The sequence below is a fragment of the Sinohyriopsis cumingii genome, chromosome 9 (genome assembly GCF_028554795.1).
Source record: "Sinohyriopsis cumingii isolate HCF-2022 chromosome 9, ASM2855479v2, whole genome shotgun sequence".
NCBI classification, from domain to species: domain Eukaryota; kingdom Metazoa; phylum Mollusca; class Bivalvia; order Unionida; family Unionidae; genus Sinohyriopsis; species Sinohyriopsis cumingii.
In genome coordinates this window covers 25,003,295-25,025,036 of record NC_142969.1, presented here as the reverse complement: position 1 = coordinate 25,025,036, position 21,742 = coordinate 25,003,295, and the positions used below count along the sequence as shown (strand labels likewise).

Below are 21,742 nucleotides of genomic sequence, written 5' to 3'. Positions count from 1 at the left end.
GGAAAAGCTTGTGTCCTAAAGTGTATTAAAACAGGAAAGAGTATTTTATGATGTGAACTGACGCTATAATTCTGATGAGCCAAAACTGAAATTAAGTGAAACAAATTAAGTAGCCATAATACAACATTTGACCCAATTAATAGGAGAAATGAATATATTAATGGGAGATATTACTACAACATTATAAGAAGAACAGTGGCATAATGTAGTGCTTTATAGAATTTGACTACTCTATATTCATTCCAGGCTAATCTAAATGCTGGAGCCAGACACCAACCATTTGGTTTTTGATGATGGATGACATGGCGCAGCAGTGAATGAATGGCTTCCTACAGATATGGAGAGGTACTGTATTCATGGGGTGGGTTAATAGTGTTGGGAATCAGCTAAATTTAAAGATTTATGATTGTTTCATCTGAAATGAACAACTTTAGAATTTAATTGATTGAAATTGTTTGTAGTTTTCATGATCAGAGTCATTTTTGGTTGCTTGAAAATGTTGCTTTGTGTCCATATAAGTGCTGCTTGCTGAAGCATTTGTCATATGCATTGTTGATGGTGCTTTTGTTGTACTGATCAGTGTAAGGTTATTTTAGTGGAAGCTCTTATTTATATATGTTACTTTTCCAGAAATTGAAAACAAGTTAAAGGTGTCCTAAAAAATGCATGACTTGCAGGAGTGTTTGTTGTTGTCTGCATTGTTGTTGGCATTTTGGTTGTATTATACCATTTTAATTGGAAGCTTTTGTTTATAGATTCCACTTTTCCAGGAAGTGAAAATTAAAATGTTCAAATTTAAAATTTAAAAAGATTTTAACCAATAAAAAGCTTATTTGCTTACAGTTGATAATAAAAAAGTCATAGTTTAAGACTTTGACCAAATGTATATTATTTTTAATAATTGTTAAACCACTGATCACAAGGGCATTGATACCATATATTTATGATTATAAATCCATGCTTGACAATTTGTAACACGTTTTATATATATATATATATATATATATATATATATATATATATATATGTATATATATATATTAACCCTGGTAGTGCTTTGTTGTTTTGCTTGACTTTGAAACCAGTGCTGATTTGTTTCTAATGGCACCATCTGTGCATGCTGAATTGTTTCAGAACAATACAGACTTTTTGTCCATTTGGTGTCAGCAAGGGGTAGCCACATACTAGCCGCCTGTCCAAACTTAAACGACCTTTCATCTAGATACACCTGCAAGAAATTGATAGGAATATGATTTATTTTCTCAAAAATCATGGGCATAGCATTTGTCATGTCTTTAATCTGCTGACAGATGAGACAAAAGTACGTCGTTGCTGAAATTTGACCTGTATCTGGCCATTTGCATCCCAAGTCACATGACTATACATATCTCGCAACCAACATGCCAATGACATCAGAGGTCATACGGTCATGTAATATCAACAACAAAAATGTCTAGTGTTGCTGTAGGAAAACAACTCGAACATATAAATGAAAGTCACATCAATTTTATAGAAAAATGAAAAAACATACTTCTCAAAATATTTATTGTGAAAACAATGACCAAAAATCTGTAAATGTTGCAGCAATTTAAAGAAAACCAATTCACATGCAGAGAGCACGTCAATGTGGTGGTCATGTGACACCAACTAAACACATGCACACTACTTCTTGAAAATGGTTTTCTCCACCCTGCTGCAATACCGACAGATATTAAGTGACTTGTAAATAATATGTCCAAATTCTGTGTACAACAACTCTGGAAGTTTGTTTATTGTCAGTATCAAGAAGTGCATCAGATCCTTTGAGGGTCTCCTGTTTTATTGATGTGGCCTTGGTAGATCAGGAATTTTGCAGAAAAGTTATTTCTTTGGTCAGAGTTGGGCATTGGTATGGTGGCTTTATGACCTTATCCTTAATTTCTAATACTTTAAATTAATAATTTTTTTGTGCTTGTTTTATAAATATCAGTAATAGAAAGGACTGGGATTTTATTTATTTGTACTTGAGAATATGTTATGGGGAAATCCTTTTCATTCAAATTATATTTTAATAAAGTTTTTTAAAAAACTTTTCAGATGCAGTTGACAACAAGAAATTTTGATAACTCATTGTGTTCAAGCAGTACTCAGTTTCCTTTAAATTCACCCTTTGAGTATGGGGTTGATCACAGAAAAGTTCGATCAACCTGGATTCCAGATTTCAAACAAGAATTTCAAGACCAATCATATTCAAGTCAGTCAGCTCTGTCAAAGGGGCCTAATTCAACACAAAAGTCCAGTGTAAAAGATGATCATGATATTTCAGGCAATCATGTGGACTCTGGATATTTTGATCAAGTGAGCTTTAGTGAGAAGTTTGGTTTAAACAGCAGCTGTTCCAGTGACAAACTCTCTGGCCTTGATGACCTGGTCAGTAAGATTGTTGATGAAGAAACATCTTTATTTCCATTTAGTGGAACAGGCCATGATGGGTACCAAAATCTTGAGAGAGAGGATTCATTCTCTTTCAGCAGGTTTGTGATTTATCTTCTGCCATTAAATTTTGACTGGATACACTTCCTTTAAAACTATTAGGAGAGTAAAATGGCACATAAAGGAAGGAGTTGTTTCTTTTAAATTGATAAACTTTCACCATCAAATTTAATTTTCTTTTGAATATAATGTAAGAATGTGAGCAACATGTGGAGACAGTGAACAGTTTGTAGACTAGAGCATATATTTTAACTGCTGCAGTAAGATCATTTTCCATTATGCTTCAGAACTCCTGGCTCCAGCTATTTTAAATAGAATGCTTTAGAAGACAGAAAAGATTATAACCCTTGTGAATCTTGTATGTTTATGCATGTAACCAAAACATGACACCTGTGATGATTTTATGCCATTAGTAAGTTATGTCAATATTTCTACATTTAAGTCATGAAATTGCATCAAGATTAATTTGCCTTGGTATTATGTTTGTTAAAAGATTTGTTTTAAGCTGTTCACTCCCCCAAAATGGTGTATGTATCATGAATAATATTTTTTTTTATACAGATGTTCACTTGTCACCCACAGTTTTTAACAATCATTTGTTACTTGGCATAAAATTTTCCTTTTAGATCATCTGATTTTGGAACAGGGATTCCATCATCATGGTCAGCAGATTTACAAGAGAGTCCCATCTCAAGGAATGATAAGAACTCACTTCCCTTTAACAGTCAACTCCACAGTACTCCAAATTACTGGGTGGAAAAGAAGCAGGCTAATCAGGCAAAGGGCAGAGAAAACATGCAGCCATGGAACAGTTTGCGGTGCTCAGACTTGACTAAAGCTTTGAATGATTTTCAGTTTGGAGAATCCAAAATGCATACCTCAGGACAAGAGAGGAATGACTTTGATTTTTTCATGCCAACGACATCGACATGCCATCCCTCTGGCCGCAGTAGTTTGTCTTCGCAGACTAGTCGTAAATCAAGTAGCAATGATTCATTCTATGAGCTACATGGTTTTGTAAATTCCCATGACACCTCCAATAAATCGCAATCACATCTTGAATCACTTGGGTCAACAAATTCCAAACTTAACCTATCAAATAATGATTCAGACATTAGCATTTCCAACGTGCATTCTCCGCCAATACTTTTGGATACCCTGGATGCCCAGAATAATGTGGGATCTAAGCATGCTCTTCCATTCAGTACAAAAGGCACCCAGTTTTCAAGCAATTTTGCACAGGATAGTTCATATTCAAATGAGTTGGTGTTTTCCCCAGATATTTTGAAGCAGAATGGTGTGACAACAAAGAAGACTAGCTTTCTTGGAGATGCATCATCCACTATTTCTAATTTGGAAAAAAATTTGAGTCAGTTAGCTTTGGGTGTAGGACAGTCTGTATCACTTGCACCAGGCAATGAATCATATTCCCAGAACAAACCTATTTCATCAGATCTCTCACTTCTTCAGAAGTCTTCTAACTTAAACCATTTTACCCATTCCAGTAGAAAGGACAACATTAGTCAATCAAAAACTTTCGTGGACACAGCATATCATCGCAGGAGTTCAGTGCCTAGTACTGTTCATCCCATTCAGGTTGTTACACAGCATACCCAAGGACAAGGAAATGGCCGACTTTTGTCGAGTCAAAGCACCACAGTCTCTCCTGACGGTGCCTTTGGTGATTTTAGTAGGAACAATATCAGCATTCCGACAGTGCATCAATCTATATCTGGTCCATTTGTTCAGATGCCACCAAGATCTTTTGGTAGGCAGGTTCCTATAACCCAGCCTACGACTGCACAACAGTTTGAGAAACATCTCAGGGCCTCGGTGATACCAGGATTCAATCCCAAAGTTGCACATTTATCTCCGATTCCACCAGATCTCCACCATCCAACTCCAATGGATCTGAAGCACCACTTTTTCTCTCAGGAGAAAAGGTTCCAAACTTTTGGCCTAAACCCATGCCCATCTGATGTTTTTGTAAATGATGTGCTCTCCCCATATGCTCAAGAGCATAACATTGAGCAAAGAAATCATGATGAAATTTACCATGATACTCAAGGATTCAGTGCGCAGTTTCAGCCTCTCTCTCCTTTTGTGAAATGCCCTCCTGGAACTGGGCTTGTATATCCGTTTATGGGTGCTCCTACCCATGGCATAGTACCTTCTGAAGGATTAGAGTTGTATGCTGTAGACCCGTTTGGCAATTTCACTGTAGTATACCCTGATATGCTGTATGATGTCCCCCGTTACGTCTATGGATTTCAGCCTTTTTACCATAATTTTAGGCAAAGGTAAGTGTATCATTAAGAACTGTATTATAAGTTACGAAATTCTGCAGACAGTTCCATCCCTCCTATCTGTACAAATGTAGCAGGCAAGCTGCAAGAAAGCAATTAAAATATGTGGTCAGTACCTTTTTCTTTCATTGATTTGGTCTTGTCTTACGTCGCTGTCATTCAGCTTTTTAATCAAGTGTAAAAATTATTTATTTTTATGTCAATCCATGAATTATTGGATTTTCAGTAGAATAAAGGTGATGTTTCACTGGAATGAATCATTCAGAAATGTTTTTGTTTTTTTGTCACTTCAATTGACAGATATTGATAATGTCATGACAACAAAAATTGATTTTTAGTTTTGACATACACATGATCTGGTGGTAAGTGTAGTACCCTGTCATGCAGAATTGATTAAGACCCACACTGCTTATTTTTTAATAAATATTTTCTGAAATTTTTTCCTAATAGCATAAAATAGCCAGTAAACAGCTGGCATTATTGCATGGGACAGTGTAAGAAATTTGCTATTTCAGTCTGTTGTACATATTGATAGCTATTATGTTTAAGTGACAATAAAAAGAAAATTTGCTTGTTCTTCATGAATAATGGTATATACAGATCAAGTATGTGAAAAACTCAGCCACTTGATAAAATGTCCATTATTCACTCGAAACCAGCAAATATCCCTTATATAATCTTTATTAAGTAATGAAATAACTAGATGCAGTTTGTTTCTTCATGATTTTCCTGGTGTACTTCTATTGCTTGCCCGATCAGTAACCCCATTGGCAAATATTGTTCCAGATACAGTTTATGTTTCCTAAAACCATTTTTCTCATTGAAGAAGGAGTGGCCCAGCAAATGAGCTTCATGTCAGGCTAGAAGAATGTTATGAACAGTTCAAGAACATTGAAAAGGAAAGAAAGAAGGTAAACTTTTCTTCATTAAGTTGGACTAGTAGCTTTGCTTAACTTTCAGTTACCTTTGTTTTAAGTTAATTTTCTAGTAATTTGCAGTGGATGGTACATGTCCTTAAAGGAGCACTATTGCATAATATGAAAAATATAAAATTCCAGTAAAATTAAAAGGAGTAATGTCTTGTAAAAATACAGCTTCCTACCCCATACAGTACATTGGGACTGGCATAGATAATCTTAGTCAAACTTCCAGATTTCAAAAACAGCTGCATCGGTTTTGAGATCTATAAATAGCACACAGGAATAATGTTTACATATTTGAACAGCTGCGGCTGTTACCGTAGAAGCTTGTGAGTCCACGTAAACATTAATACTATCGAAAACACTCTTCCCAGAAGAAGAAATATGTTTTGGGGAAAACATGCCTATACATAAAGGATTATTTTGATCAAGAAAATGGAGAAAGAAGAAATTGAAGACAGGATAAAAGATACATTGGAGCTATATGCTTTGAAGCTACATGGAAAATGGCTTAAATTAAGCTGAGATGAGATAACACAGGGGCGTCTCAAAACCATTCTACAAATGCTGGATTATTATTGCTCAAGGATCTAGATGTTGCCATAATATCCAGTTGAAGCTTGCAGCAAATTTAAATCAATGAAGTTTTCCATTAATGATGGAGGAATGGATTTGCATTAAATATAATGATCACGGTTATTGTTACTGGAAATTAATGTGGAGAGGAAGATATAAATATATATACTTTCATCCTTTTGACCTTTAACTGAGTGCATGCTATCTGCATAAACAGAACTCTTTCTTTTGCCATATATATTGCTTAATTCAAAGACCTGTTGTTGTTAAACCACAATTCATTTGCTTTACTGAACATTTATTTACAGTGCATTGTGTGTATCTTAGTCCCCATGTCAGTCAGGTGTAATTTAACATAATGTTCACATGTTCAAATGTGACATGTTTTTAGTTAATGTTGTTTTGTATGCCTCTATAGCAACCAAGCATTTTTGACATCACCCATGTTGAAACTTGTTTTAATATATTTAAAATCTATAATGGAAATTAAAGTCAATTTTTAGAAATAAAAGAAATATTGTTTACAATTTCTACAACTATATTTTGTATGGAGAACAACCAATTATTTTGTCTGAGAAGAGGGAGACAATGGATTCATTTTCAAATCAGAAATATTTTTCTTTATTACTTCAAGATAGTTTATTCTTTTCAACTAATAATATAACTGGATAGACTTTTTTCTCCCACAATTCAGAGCATTAATTTTTAAAGCTATCTGAAGGCTGGAATTTTTTAGTTTTGGTGTTACAAACCCCCCCCCCCCTTCCCCATTGGCAGTTGCAAGTTTAATGCAAGAAAAAAAATGAGAAAAAAACTCTAAACCAAGTTGAACCTACAGATTATATTATATTTTTAGTTATTTCAGTGAGAGCCAATTGTGCCATATTTTGTTGTTACAAGTATTTTTTGTGGGGAATGGTGTTGAGAGTTATGACTTGTTCAAAATATTTATGTTTATAATAGCATACTCTTATGATGGCAGCCATACTTTAGATGATCTGTGTTCAGTGCATTTTTGTCCAGCTGATTTTGTTTTTTTTTTAATCTTAGACCATGAAGGATGTTTAATGGTCACATCAGTCTTGTAATTAACATTCCAACCCAGTTGATCTGTGTTTTAGTCTTCCAAAAGGCTCTGTTCTTAGCCCATTATCTTCACTCTCAGGTGTCATGAATCAACATCTGGTATCTCATCAGTTGTACAATGAAGACAATTATACAAGTCTAGCTGCCCAACTGAAGTTGAGGCTACTATCCAAAGTGTTGAGAGGTGCATTTCTGATGTGAAGTCATTGGTAACATGTAACTAGCTGTAGATGAATGATGATAAAAATGAAACCATCCTGAAGACTAAAAGACTTTCTTATTCATAAAATTTCAAATAATAAGTATTAGCAATGCCAGCATTAAATTTACAGTTGGTTTGAAACCCAGGTGTCACTTTCTACAGTACTCTATTATTATACCAAAATGTAATGAAACATATCAAGCTGAGATACATCAGCTCCATTGGAATTTTCTTTCAGTTAATGCCACTAAAACTTATGTGTTCCTTAGTACATTCAAGACTGGATTATTGTAATTCACTTCTATCTAGTTGGCCTCGGTATTTACTACAGAAGCTACAAAAAGTTCAAAACACAGCTGCTCAGATCATCCTTGGACTACAAAGAACTGAGAACATCTACACCCTGCTCTGTAACCTTCACTGGCTACCCAAAGAGTGATTTATCATTCTTTTTCTGTCAATGTCAGGATTCAGGTTTTTTAAGGCATTATCTGTGCCCAAGATAAGCAGCATATCTGCATATTTCACTCAATTAAAATAGTAAAATAACCATTTTTTTCCTTTCAGTATGCCAAGCATTTTATCTTTCACTCAAAACACCAATATTTCTGTGTATGTTTGTGTGAACAACAGATTGAAACTTTGGTCAAATTGTATTGTCTGATGCTACTTACATGTTTGATGGAACAAACTTAAAATTGCACACTTTTAGGACGTAAACAAGAACCTATCTAACTTAATGAATGTTGCTTGCAGAAGTTTTCTGTTTACTGTACTTCCGATTATCCGTAGGTCATTTATTGCATCATATCAGTCATTCAGATAATATCAGACAGACCATGAATATGTCAGAATACCAGGAAGAAAATCAGCAAAATCCAAATGCCTGAAGAAAAGACTTTTTCCCAGCCAATTGACAACCCATCATCATCAATAGTAATATGTATTCTCTTAGACACAGTGGCTAAATCTGTTGAATTAGCCTCTGATGAATTGCGCCCCAAAACATGATAGAAACAAGATTTCATCAAAATCATTTGGAGACACAATCACTTCTGTGATTGAAGTAACTCAAATTGAGACCCATGAAAAACAAGATAATAAACATGACATAGAAAGGAGTAGGTAGAATTAGTTGTTTTAGTGTTTACTTTAAAAATAATTTAAAACTGAAACTACTGAAATATTTTTGTATAAAAACTTAATTTCACTGAGTTATTTTTTATTTTATGAGTGAAATACCCAATATGTCCAAAATTTGTTTGGGGCACTGGATGTTATGTCTTCTTCATGGAGCAAATCTTATTGGTTCTGTTCTTTCCACCTCACCATCACACTTGTATTCAAGATATCACAAAAACCATTGACCCTAACCGGATCAGATCGGATAGTTTTAATGTGTTCCAAGACCTGATTAGGTTCTGTTTAATGCTGCCTTGCACAATGAATGATATAAGCTTGGAAACAAAGTATCTCCAGTATGATCTGAATGAACTGGACCAGATTTAAAATGCGGATGGCTTATCTTTTGGTGACCTTGTCTCGACTTTTAATGTCACAGTGATATTCTGCTTGCATGAATTTGTGTCATGGGGTAGGCGGTTATAGAATCTTGAAGAAACTTACCAACCTTACTTTTACCCACACAACTAGACAGATGAGTGTGAAGTTGCCTCCCAAATGCTAGAGACAACTGCCCTCTGGATCTGTTTGAGAATATGGAAGCAGCATTTAAACAAATATATGAACATCTAAATTCTACTATGCTGAATGTAGTAGATTTTTAAATAGAACTGAAAAGAGAAGTGAAGCGAACAGAACACACTATTTCCAGAAATCCAGCAGGAACCATTGAGGACTCAGAAGAAGGAACATCACCCATGTGGGTATTCTCAAAACTTTGAGATTGTTTGCTGATTTGTAAATATTAATAACTCTTATGATAATCATTTTTATTTTATGTTTCTAATATTGTCATAAATCTTTCAAGTTTACCTCTTAATTCACTCATCAGTCTTAAAAAAGGGATTATCATTTAACCCTACTCTCAGTGAAATCGACCCAGGCCAAATTCATTAAGACTTGGATAACTTCTTTCGATGAATTACACTTTTTTCATTACGCTCAGAAAACTGATGATGAGATTAACTCTTTCGAAAATGAAAATATTCATTAATTCAGACAAGAAAGCATGTGGATACCACCTAACCACAATGAATGTATTGAAACTTTTTTAAATTGGTAAATTTTTCTATGTTAAACGGTAAACAAAAAAGGAGATATTGCCTGAATATTACAACCAGTGAAAACCAGGCCCAACGAGAACTATGCAATAACAAAAATATCGTTATTAGAAAAGCCGATAGAGGCTCCACTATTGTAATCATGATCACTGATGATTACATTAATGAAGCCCAAAGACAATTAAATGAGGAGAATTATTATACCAATGTAAGGAAAGACCTTCCTGAAACATATGAAACATGGTTAAAAAACTTGTACTACAAATTCATGAGAAAGGGGAATTAGATGCAAAGGTTTTTCTTAACTATATCAATGACCAAATCTGTACTCCTAGATTCTATCTTCATCCAGAAATTCATAAAAGTCTTATCCTGGGAGAAATTCCTGGAAGAACAATTATTAGTGGAAATAACTCTACAACTGAAAAAATAAGTAGTCATATAGACAAATCCATTAAACTGTTTGTTGCCTTGAGAAGGTCCAAGACCTTGTAGGTTGTGGTGACTGTGACTCAACCTTCAAAGTCACATTGTCATATTTTGTGTTTAATGAAGGAATCTACTTGTAAACAAGTACAGCAAATAGCTTGTAAGCAAGATATGGTATGACCAAGTTGGACCAAGTTAATAATATAGATGCCTTAACTGGGGTTTCTGGAAATGCGCAGCTTTTCTTGACCTTGAGAAAATTTTGAAGATATAGAATGTCATTCTGTTTATAGTTGGGCTTTATGCATCATTGGTGGATGAGGGAAGCCTGCTTAGCTTGTTAACTTGGTATCTTTGGTTGCCTTTAAAGAATTCCAAAGCCTTATCAGGTTCTGGTAGATGTAATCTGACCTAATTCTCAAAGCTGAACAGAATATGTTGATTTGCATTGATTTCACTCTTAGCATTTCTGCCTTATTTTCTCATCATCTAAGCTAAGTATTTTAAACCTAAATATAAACTACTTCTGTACATCAAGGACAGATTTAAAGTGGCCCCTTGTGTATCCTTTTTAGACATATTTCACTATAATTAGTATCTTGATAATATTATCAACATGAAAAGATGATGTAATGTTTTTTAATCACAACTGGTTTCCAAGATTGCTTGGAAGTAAACTTGCACTCCATTGCAGAAAATATTGAGTAACCTTGGAAACCTAAATGTATTATTGTCACATAATGACTTCCCCTTCAAAGCAGAAACTCTTGCTATTTAGCCTTAAAAATCAGGGGACTTCTGTATCGCACTCTTAACAAAATGAAATTTCATTCACCATACTTGTTTGATCTTTTGCTTCTGGTAAGTAGAAGTAAAACAGATCTACATTAATTGGTATAATTATGGGCATAGGGAAGGATGTGCTTTTTGCTTATATAAACAAATCTTTTGTTTGTTGGTTTATATTGTTTCATTTGAGCAGGGGCTCAGTGTGCAGGCTTTTTTATCTTATCGAGCCAGTATTGTTGGTGGCAGCCAGGGCAATATCAGCAGAATCAAGTTATTTTGTTGAAGTTTTTCAATACCAAAGCAGCTTTATAATGAGGGATCATTGTTGTTGTTGTTGAGGGCTTAACACCATTTTTCAGCACATGATAGTCTTTACATGATTGCCAGTATATATTGTGAAGGAAGAACCTAGGAAAAAACCCTGAAAGAACCACTGACCCACATGCTTTCTCACATACCCATGTTGGTCAAGTCCAAGAGTTGAATCCACACTGACAGGTGAAATGTTAGTCACCTGTATTGGCAAGCACCTCTGACCATTCGGCCATCTGGGTCCTTAGGAATCACTGCCACCATGATAATTATGCACCATGCAGAAGGGGTAATTTTTCTAAAATACTTTCTTTTGTATAGACAGAGGCTGAACTGGCTAGGCAGAACCCTGGAAAAAAGGTCTCCAGTGCTAATAATGTGGTTGTGCCAAGGCTGCCAACTAATCCTTCTAGGGTTGACAGACTGGTGGTGGACTCTTTCAAAGAGCATGCTAGAGTAAGTATATTCTCAGTTGTAACTTTTGTTTGGTCTTCAAATTAAAAGGTGATAACATTTCTGACAACATTATTGTTGTCATTGTCAAATTTTCGACTATTTTGAACTTTAGGGACTTGCAATTAACATGGTTAATAAAAAATAAATAGTAACTTAATGTAGACCCATGAAATTTGGCAGGCAAATTTCTCTTCGTAATTATTTTCAGTCTGTTACTGTAGTTTTTCAATTGTTTACAGATTTTAAAAACTTTTTGTACCTCTTTTGATACTAACCTTGTTAGCACAATTAAGCAAAAACAACTCAAGTTAAATTAGTGGGAATATTTGGCATTCTTAAATTTAGATGTTGATGACCTGATTAGGTTTTAGGCTAATTCAGGAATTGTTCAATTTTTATACACTTCTTTTTAGTTCATCACAACAATAAGTTTTTGCATTTAGCTGAAGTTTCTTACACCCCCTATAAAAACTTATATCTGAAATCATGAAAGTTGGAGAGGGGATGTATGTTGTCAAGCACTATAACCTTATCACAAACATAGGTCACTGACCCATATTTCGTTCTTGATTTAGTCAAACTTTTGTTAAAATTTACTTTACAATCACTATTTGTGCTAGAATCATTGAATATCTGAAACTAGAGGGTTGTATTTATCTCTAGTTGTACCACACCCTGAAAACAAAAGAGGGTAATTGTGACCTATATTGAACATTTTACTGGCTTAGATTAGGTTTTTGTGTTGGCCTCATGACCCCATGTTTTGTGTATCCTTTATACGTAACCGTTGTACCTAGATTTATGAACCTTGTTGAGGGAATTCATCTTGATGAATATTATACTGTCATCATAAGAGCAAGTCACAGCGACCCATATTTCTTCCTTTCCTGGTCTGGGGTTAATTTTTTTTAAAGTTTATTTTTCCTGCACTGTTAATGTTAGAATCATCAAACCATGTCATATTTGATTTCAGATTTTCTTGGAATAGCATGCCTAGAAACAATTCTAGCAAACTTCCTTACTAGTTCAAAAATTTAGGGAAAGCCTGTCTTTGATCACTCATATCTATAATTTCCTGTTGTGTATTACTGTTATTTTGAAATGGATATTGAATTGGTAGGTATTTTTTTAAAGAAATAAATAATCAAAGCTGGTTCAATGCATACCTTGAGAAGTGTGTAAGAATTAGATATAGGTGGGTCTGATTTATAATGTTATGAAACTGTCCAATTTGCTAAACATTTAAAAATATCCAGACTCTCAGGCTTTAAAGGAATGAAGTGTTCCATTTTATTATTAGGACTGAGCAAAGGTATTTTTTCTTGGAAGCAATTTCACTTCTGTGTTCTTTCAAGTTGATATTTGAAATGGTAGCATGGTAGAAATGAGTGATGAATGGAATGTGTTGCATCATTTCCATGCTTTTAATAGTAATAAATGGAGTGAAAACAAAAATCTGTCCAGAAGAGGACTGAATTTGGACAGCAGATCACCATAACACGACTGTCTAACATAGAGCAATTTAAAGTTAGGTTTTTTAAAAATTTGCTGCCATATTTTGTATTAGATATAATTGCTCTTGTTGGTTTTTGTTGATCAATCACAGATCATTACTCTTGTTGAGAAGATGGAAAAGCTTCGAGACTTTATGGTCCATCCCAATATACACTCAGCACTGGAAAGATGGCTTGAGGGAATCAGAAAAGTACAGGCTAGGCGTAAAGAGGAGGTTGTAAATACTGCGAATAGACACAGAAATGGAGGACCTCGCCATCATGAAGAAAAGGGTATTCCTAATTATAGTCTAAATGAGAATTTTTCTTCACTGTATATTTCGTAGTATTTATGTTATTTTGTTTAACAGACCAATAAATTACATGATCTGCTGCTGTATTATTAGAAGATAGCATGATCATCACTTAGGTTGTTGGAACCACAATGGCTTTTTAGTTAGCGTGCTGGACTCAGGACTGAAAAGGTGTGGATTTGAATCCTAGCTGGCCCCTTGGGCAAGGCACTTTACTCTAATTGCCTCAGCACTAATTAACCTATTTGTGTTGCTGTGTTGTAAAGCACCAAACCAAATCAAACTTAGGTTGTTAGCATTAGGTATTTGCATTGCAAAATTTATATTAAAATCTTAAATATGTAAAGAAGAGATGCAGATATTTAAATGGTTATCTAAAACATTAGTTTTCTTGAATTACAGTGGTCCCCCATTTAAAACACCATTACTTCTGTAGAAATATGGCCTTACTAAATGGGTGGCCTTTCAAAGAGAGACGAAATAGTTGAAATACATTGTTTTTTTATGTAGATCAAGGTTCCTTATAAAAGGGGTGGCCTCTCTTAAGTTTTCTGCTTGCTCTACATCCAGTTATCAATAGGTCAGTTTAAAAATTGAATGGAGATTTATTCTACTTCTTGTTGACAGTAGGATTTACTAGGTACAATTTTCACCAGATATCACAAATATGTTTCTGTACAAATGGAAAATTCCAATCAGAGGATACAAATGGTGCAGTCATAACTGAACATTGGTCCATTACTAATATAGATTCTAGTTATATAAAAACAGCTTGTTATTTTGTCTGTGTTATCAAATAGTGAGACATTGGTATCAGTGAGTTAAAGGATATTGGGTTATAAGTTATATATCTAATTTCATATAGCTGTTCTGTTTGAGACTTGTACTCTTTGCTTTTTTTTTCAGATGTCCTTGCCCTTGCAGCAAGTATTGCAGAGTTAACTGCCCTTACAAGAAGAGCAAGAACAGCTACATGGTGTGCATTACAGATGGCAGACAAGAATAATCCACAGCTAGAAAAATTAGGAATCGTATACAAGTATACAACAACAGATGCAGGATTTATGAGTTTCAAGTCGATACCAGTGGCAGAGGATAAAGATCAGAGTTCCCAGATTAAAGAAACAGTAGAGACAGAAGCAGGAAAATAGTGCAATCATATACTGAGAGTGGAGAGAATATTCTTACCTTAAATGACATAATATAGAGACAGCTGATATTTTTTTTAGAACTAGTGAAAGATGTTTTGCAGTAGCGCTGGAGGATTATAAGTTTGTAAAGCTGCTTATTTTTCTTCCTCAGAATGAATTATGATGTAAATTTCTCATTCAGTTAATGGAAGTTGACTGTTTGTAGAACATTTTCTAATTGCTGCAGAATGAATTAAGTCAGTTACTGTTATCAAGCAAAAACAACTCAGTGCATGTATATATTTTGCTATTTATTCTTACTTGTCAACACAAACAGTTGATCATAAAATGATTTATTTTGTAGTTAAGACTTTCATGAAATACCTGCATCATGTATCATTTTTAGTCAAAACTAAATCACATGTTCAGAATTCAGGTTGCGAATAATATCGCAGAATCCAATGACTAGATAATATGCCATATATATTCATTTATAAATTGGAAAGAACTGCAAACACAGTATACCCTGGTCGGCCATGAAATTATGTGATGGCAGAACTGGGTTTATGAAGTTTGAATATGGAGCTGGCTTACAAGTGAGTATATATGGTACTAGTATAATAAACATTGCACGCATAGATTTTTTGGTGATTAAAATAGTTATACATGGAATTTGCATACCTGTGATATCTCATAGTATGAGGAATAATCTCCAAAACTATCAGACAATTTCATAGTGTCACTTCACGAGTTTCATTTATCATAGAATAAGATATTGCTTATGCTTAGATTTTTTTCAGGGGACATTTTGGGTATCATATTTTCATAATAAGTTAGATGTTCGAGTAAACTTGTAGACTAATAATATCCAACATTCAGTCATGATTGTATGCATATTCTACACAATCAACTGGGTTTTTTCTCTCACTGTTAATGGGAATCTAAAAGACAGTTTGTTTACATTTGGCGTCAGTACACACACAACCTTGAGAAAACTCAAACCCGAGAATATTGTCATATTTTCTAGTCAGGTACTTGGAAAATATCACAGTGTGAATCAGTTGGTGTTCAGTTACCATAATTGTGGAAGAAATTTCTTGATTTTCTTTTCTCATAACAACAACTGACAAATAATGTTCACTTTTTATTAAAGTTGATTTTCTCTATGTGAGTTTATGATTATGAAATTGTACTGCATCCCATGTAATGGTGTGTACATAACGTGCATGTTTCATAGGACTTGTGGAGCTGGTTATTTAATTAATAGCTGTGTGGTCTGTTTAGATGAAGAAGTCTTGGGAGTTGGCAAGATTCCCAAAAATTGAAGTGCTCAGGCTTAAGTACATGGCTCATAAGGCACTCTTTGGTGCATGATACCACAAAGCTATTTAATAATGCTTGTACATTTTATTGTTTGATGATTAAGTAGCAGATATTTAGCAAATGAACAAAATATTTTATACAAATTGTTAGGTTAGTATTTACAATGTATAATGGTACCAGCATAGTATTTGCTTTTCCATTGCTTCCACTGAAACTGCTTGCCTTTGAGTGACATATTAGTAGATAACATTCATAGTTAAGACAAAAGTTTCTTACAAAGAATATTTGCAAGTGTCTAGTTGACTAACATATTAATGTTCTTCCTGAATTTGCTTAAGATATTTTATGTTTAATGCAACAGATAGTCTGATATAGCTTATTTATTCTAAAACTTCATTGATGTCTTTTACCTTTGTCTAATTCTATCACACAATTAATCTCCAGTAATGTGCATGAAAAGTACTTCAATTTGCTATATGTCATTTTTTCCATCTTTCTAGATAAACAGTCAGTGATATATCATTTTTAATTACCCTGACTTACAGTTGCTCCCGTGAATAACATTGCCTAATTTAAATAAGTTCCATTTGCAATATGTAAGGGCTGTTCCATTTAAACATACGTGGTAACCAGGGAAGGCATATTTTTTAAAATGTATGCCAGGGTACTTCGTTTTCGCAGATTTCAAATTAAAATGATTAGAAAATCCTAAATTACGTCTATGGGTGAGTACTCCACTTTAAAAGTGCCTTCACTGGGTCCCATGTATGTTTTAATGGAACTGCCCTAATCAAATCTTTGAGCTTTCTAGTTGTCAGCTTCAAGGAAAATATGGTGGGAGGGTGGACTACCAATTATAATAATATTTTAAAATGTTATGATTTCATATATATCATCGATTTTGTCCTCAATGATGATTCTATTCTTCAAGAAACTGCATCTAGTCTGTAGAATTTTAACACTTATGCAATATTGTCTGTTCGCATATTCAGTATTTATTTCCAAACTTTTAAAGTTTCAAGAGGTAGTCCTTGGGATGCAAAAAAAAATCAGTGCAATCAAATACTGCTTAAGACAGTATCTTTTGACATTGTTGACAGTAATGATCTTGACAAACTGTGTGTATCCAGTTGCCTTGTGGGATATGCATAATTTTTATTTATCTTTTGATTTTAATTCATTTTCTTTATCTTTTGTTCTTGTTGCAACAATCTCAGGTTTTCATATTTGCGTTTTAAAAATATGCCATGCTTCTTAAATTAGACACTTTATATACTGTTACAGGCTCGCTGGAAATTGTTGTCTCTTGTTAATATGCATTGCAATGTACAGTTATATGTATCAGTTGTCTGTCTGATCAAGTTTGCTATTTATATGATTTTAAATATTTTATGTTGTATGTTCTTTATGTAATTATCATTCTGATATTGCTATTTTTCTACAAATGAAACACTAAGTATATTTTTACACATTGTTTGTGTAGACTATAAAACTTGTAAGCAGCAAGTGATAAAAGCACAGCTCAAAAGGTCACAACTGTTTTATTTGCTTGTAGTCAAAGTAAATGTGTAACAGTCAGTTTGGTGATTCATTGTCTGTTGCAAACTCATGATTAGAAGTAATGCTTATGATTGTGTTACTGACAGTTTTTCTTACAAAGTTATGGTTTTGCATGACAGTTCTAAATTATTATAATAACAGGAAGTGTAGTTTGTTCACAATTTATTTTTTGTCCATAATTGTAATTCTAATTATCAAAGAAAGATTTTTCTTTAGGGGGTTGTGTATGGTTGAAGAGGAAATTGATCAAATTGAATATTTTGTCTGCATATGAGTATCCAGGTTAAAAACAATTTTTTACCCACAATATGGACCCAGTGTTACAGCCTTATGACCTCACAATTGGACAAATTCAAAAATCTCTTATTCCTTTTGAAAGTTTAAACTGTTTTTGTGATATCCTAATGGATTGGTTAAGATCTATGAAGAGGAACTACAACCCTGATCCAAACTCTGATACAGGAACAAGTGATTATTTTTTCATTCTGAAAAAAATAATAATGGGGCATACAAATTTCTACTTTTTTTGCTATAACTTTATCAGATGTTTGGAGATTTCTTAATTACTTGGCATCTGTGTAGAGCCTGTTCTTTCCTCTTAAATATCATTATTGTGTCTATATGAACTGGGAAGAAGATATATCAGCCCCTGGAGTTGGGATATAAAAGCATCACTACAAATGCCATCACTTAGATCTAAAGTGATAATGACAAAACTTCTTTTTGCTAAATACTGTATGTGGGATGATGTTTATTTTATTATATTTAACTCTTTATTTATCCAGGTATGGTATGAATGCAACTTTTAGTTAGGGTCTCTGGTATTTTCTTTAAGATTGCATATTTTTCATTCTTCATTGTGCATTGAAGACTTTAAGCTTTGAATACAGAGTTGGAGATCAAAATCTGTATTGGTTTTAGAGTAGCAAAGTCAGTTTTTCTTTTATTAAACAACTTTGAAATCAGTCCTCACAGAGAAATTGTTTTTGGAACACATTTTAAACTTTTACACAGGAACTTCTTGTAGAATTGACACTCAGAGTACTCATCCAGTTTTTAAAACTAAAAAGAGTTGGCCACAAAAAAATAAATAGAGAAAGTTAAATTATATGGTTATTTATACACTGGCCATAATGACATTAGTTCTTCATCTCAGACCTTGACCAAATGCTGTGGATAGCCTGCACTTGAGGTAAGGAAGAAGCCTATCACTGATGGGGTCAAAAGGTCAAAGGCACTGTGATTGAGAGAAAAAAGTGGTTTCTGAACAAATATTTCTCTTAAATAGAGGACTGTTACAGTGTGCCATTATTGATACCCTTGTTTTTACTGATATTGTTCACATTCAATTTAAGTATAATCTAATTGTGTACCTCAAAAAAGTATTTAATTCTAGCATTGCACCATTTATTTCCCTGACAATTGATTTTAAACATTTGCCCATGTTATTCAATCATATATCATGTATGACCTTGTTGATCGAATTTTGTCTTACCATGCTTATTTGCTTTAGTGCACACTTTTCATCCTGAATTGAACATAGCTATCTTTATGTATTTTTATGATGAATAATTTTAAAATCTTTATAATCAAAATGAAGAATTATGAGACAGGTGATAGAAAAACAATATCAAGATCTGTTTAGTGAAAGGCTGCACCTTTATTTCACGAGTAATCAGGTGCATGTCTGTTGGAAGTTAGAGTCTTTACTTATTTGTACATACCTTGCATAATAATATTACATGCTTTGAAATGAAATTGCTTTAATTTTGTCTGTTGTGCATTTTGTGTTGATCAGATAAATGGCATCAAAATGTGCTATTGCCAACTTTCCAAAAGATGTTAATATTATTTTTATATTATTTATATGATAATCACAGTTTGTGCCTAATGAATTTTACACACAGGGTGTTTCAGACATGACATGGCAATCTCTGTTTGATCATATTGCCAAAATCTGATTGAATTATATTGTTGGTTGTGTTATTAATATCTTTCCCTGCTAATAACTATATGTGCTTTAGATTGCCTCATTAGCTTTTCTTTAGTACATCAGACTGTTGCAGTGAATCATTGAAATTCTATTCCATAAAATTATAATTCCATTAGAAATTTTATATATATATACATATATATATATATATATATATATATATATATATATATATATATATATATATATATATATATATAAACTTGTTAGATCAGACATTAATAATCAAGATGTTTTGAAATGAGATTCTGTTGATTGATCATGATCGATTATGAATTGTATTTTTGTCCCTGATGTTAGCTGAACAAAATCAATATTTATCTATCCATTATTTATTGATACAATTATGTACTGAAACTATATTTAACAGTAGAACTTCAAAGGCTAATAGAGCATGGGGCCTTTTTTCATTAAGCATTTGTGGTCACAGGCAATAGAAAATGTTACTTTCTTACTGAAAAATGCTTTGAGTATTTGAAGGTTTTATGTTTGAGTTTAAAAAATGTTGGTGTATGTCTATTTAAGCAAAAGCTGGTGAGGAAATATCAATCAGTCTCAGGCTCAGTCATCTATAGGAGTAAACATTTGGCTTGAATTGTTGGTTGATTTTATTTTTCCAGGTCACAGACAAAAGAATACTTTACACAGGGACTGAGTGATTAATTTAATGATTGATGCTTGATTTATGGAATGTTTACCACATACTTAAACTGAGTTGAAGGAATATTACAAGAGCAGATTTATGTGTAGAGTACATTGGTAGTATGGTTTGATATGTTGAAGAGTCTTTTTATGTCGGGTCATCATTTGGAAAACATTTCCCCAGAATCATTATTTATGTTTTAATTATTCTGCAACATTGCAGGGGTTTAGCTACATTGTCATTAAAAAATATAGAGTATTCTTTGAAAAGTATTATGCATGGCAGAACATTGACTTCAGGAAAAGCATGCATCTTGTTCCTGTTTGAAAAATTGTTTTTATTGTGATTTATCTTGCCTTATTTGTCATTCCAGATTCACTACTTATCAGTCAATAATACTTCTCTGAAGGTTTATTTATGAAGATTGTAGCCTTTTTATTTGTAGGTTGTAGTTTTTCCTGCTACTTTTAAGCTGTTAAAGGAACAAAATCATTCTATCCAGATAGTTACTCTTCAGCATTAAAAAAGAAATAAAGTCTACTCTGGCCCTAGAAAATTGGACAGTAGTATTTCCTTCATATAGTGCAGAAGTACAGTGTACAAGAAAAATCAAGCTTTGATGAAGAAAAGTAACTTTGTTTTGAGTTTAACAGTTTGACTCTTTATTGGAAATAGAAGACAATTTCTTCAAAACATGACCTGAGGAATACATTTTCATAATCCAAATGATACTGAAAAAGTTTAGTTTCTTAATCCACAATAAACACCAAACATTAAGGATATTTTACAAAAGTAAATGCAGCATTTGTCAAGTGAATTTAATTTTTTACTGCATCTTTAAATTAAAAGTATCTTGTGAAATAGAATCATGGATGACATCAAAATCAGTAATATCAGCATATATAAATTAACATTTGTCACTGGTCCTACTGTATGCACATATTACCGAGTGATCATGCTGTGGGATATATCTCATGGTCAATTATGGTAATGTAAATAAGCTTATGAAAGAGATGAAATTCATTTCAGATTTTTATTATTGCAATCGAAAAAATTTCCTTTTGAAAAGGAAGACATTGCCATATGTTTTCAGTCTTTATTTCATCTACATCTGAGTAATTGGTCAAGGAAAATTCAGGTAATATTACAATTGGTTGCTAAGAATTTTAAGATTATCCAGATCTAATACAACTCCTCCTACATTATAACATGATTTCGCATAAGAAATGGTACTACTTTAAATCCCAGGATCAAAATTAAACGATTGTATTTGAATTGTCTTATTAAATTTATGACAGTATGGGTTGAAAGAAAACAGCTTGAAACTTGGTATGATAGCTTTATTTCCTTTTTTGAAACATTTGACAAAATTCAATCATTTGGAACATGCTTACAATGAAGCAGTCCAGATTATAATGTTCTTACCACACTGCAGTTCAGTGCATAATGTGGTCAGCATTTAAGAACCACTGCTGCCACATTATAGTGCAGGAGA

At 33.3% G+C, this 21,742-nt stretch overlaps 1 protein-coding gene across 1 annotated transcript; it reads left to right on the top strand.

Moving 5' to 3' along the window:
• Positions 1-242: 242 nt before the first annotated feature.
• On the top strand, positions 243-19,605 carry LOC149791413 (uncharacterized). The gene is made up of 7 exons (XM_089969951.1): positions 243-345; positions 2,077-2,513; positions 3,099-4,772; positions 5,605-5,689; positions 11,657-11,791; positions 13,398-13,578; positions 14,505-19,605. Exons 1-7 carry the CDS (start codon positions 322-324, stop codon positions 14,747-14,749), a joined length of 2,781 nt encoding a protein of 926 aa, XP_089826077.1. The 5' UTR covers positions 243-321; the 3' UTR covers positions 14,750-19,605.
• Positions 19,606-21,742: the final 2,137 nt, after the last annotated feature.

Bases quoted from the DNA above. Each gene is read 5' to 3' on its own strand.
- LOC149791413 (XM_089969951.1), top strand. From the start codon at position 322: ATGGCTTCCTACAGATATGGAGAG. The intron at 5,690-11,656 runs GTAAACTTTTCT...TCTTTTGTATAG, and splicing joins TTGAAAAGGAAAGAAAGAAG to ACAGAGGCTGAACTGGCTAG. The intron at 13,579-14,504 runs GTATTCCTAATT...TTTTTTTTTCAG, and splicing joins TCGCCATCATGAAGAAAAGG to ATGTCCTTGCCCTTGCAGCA.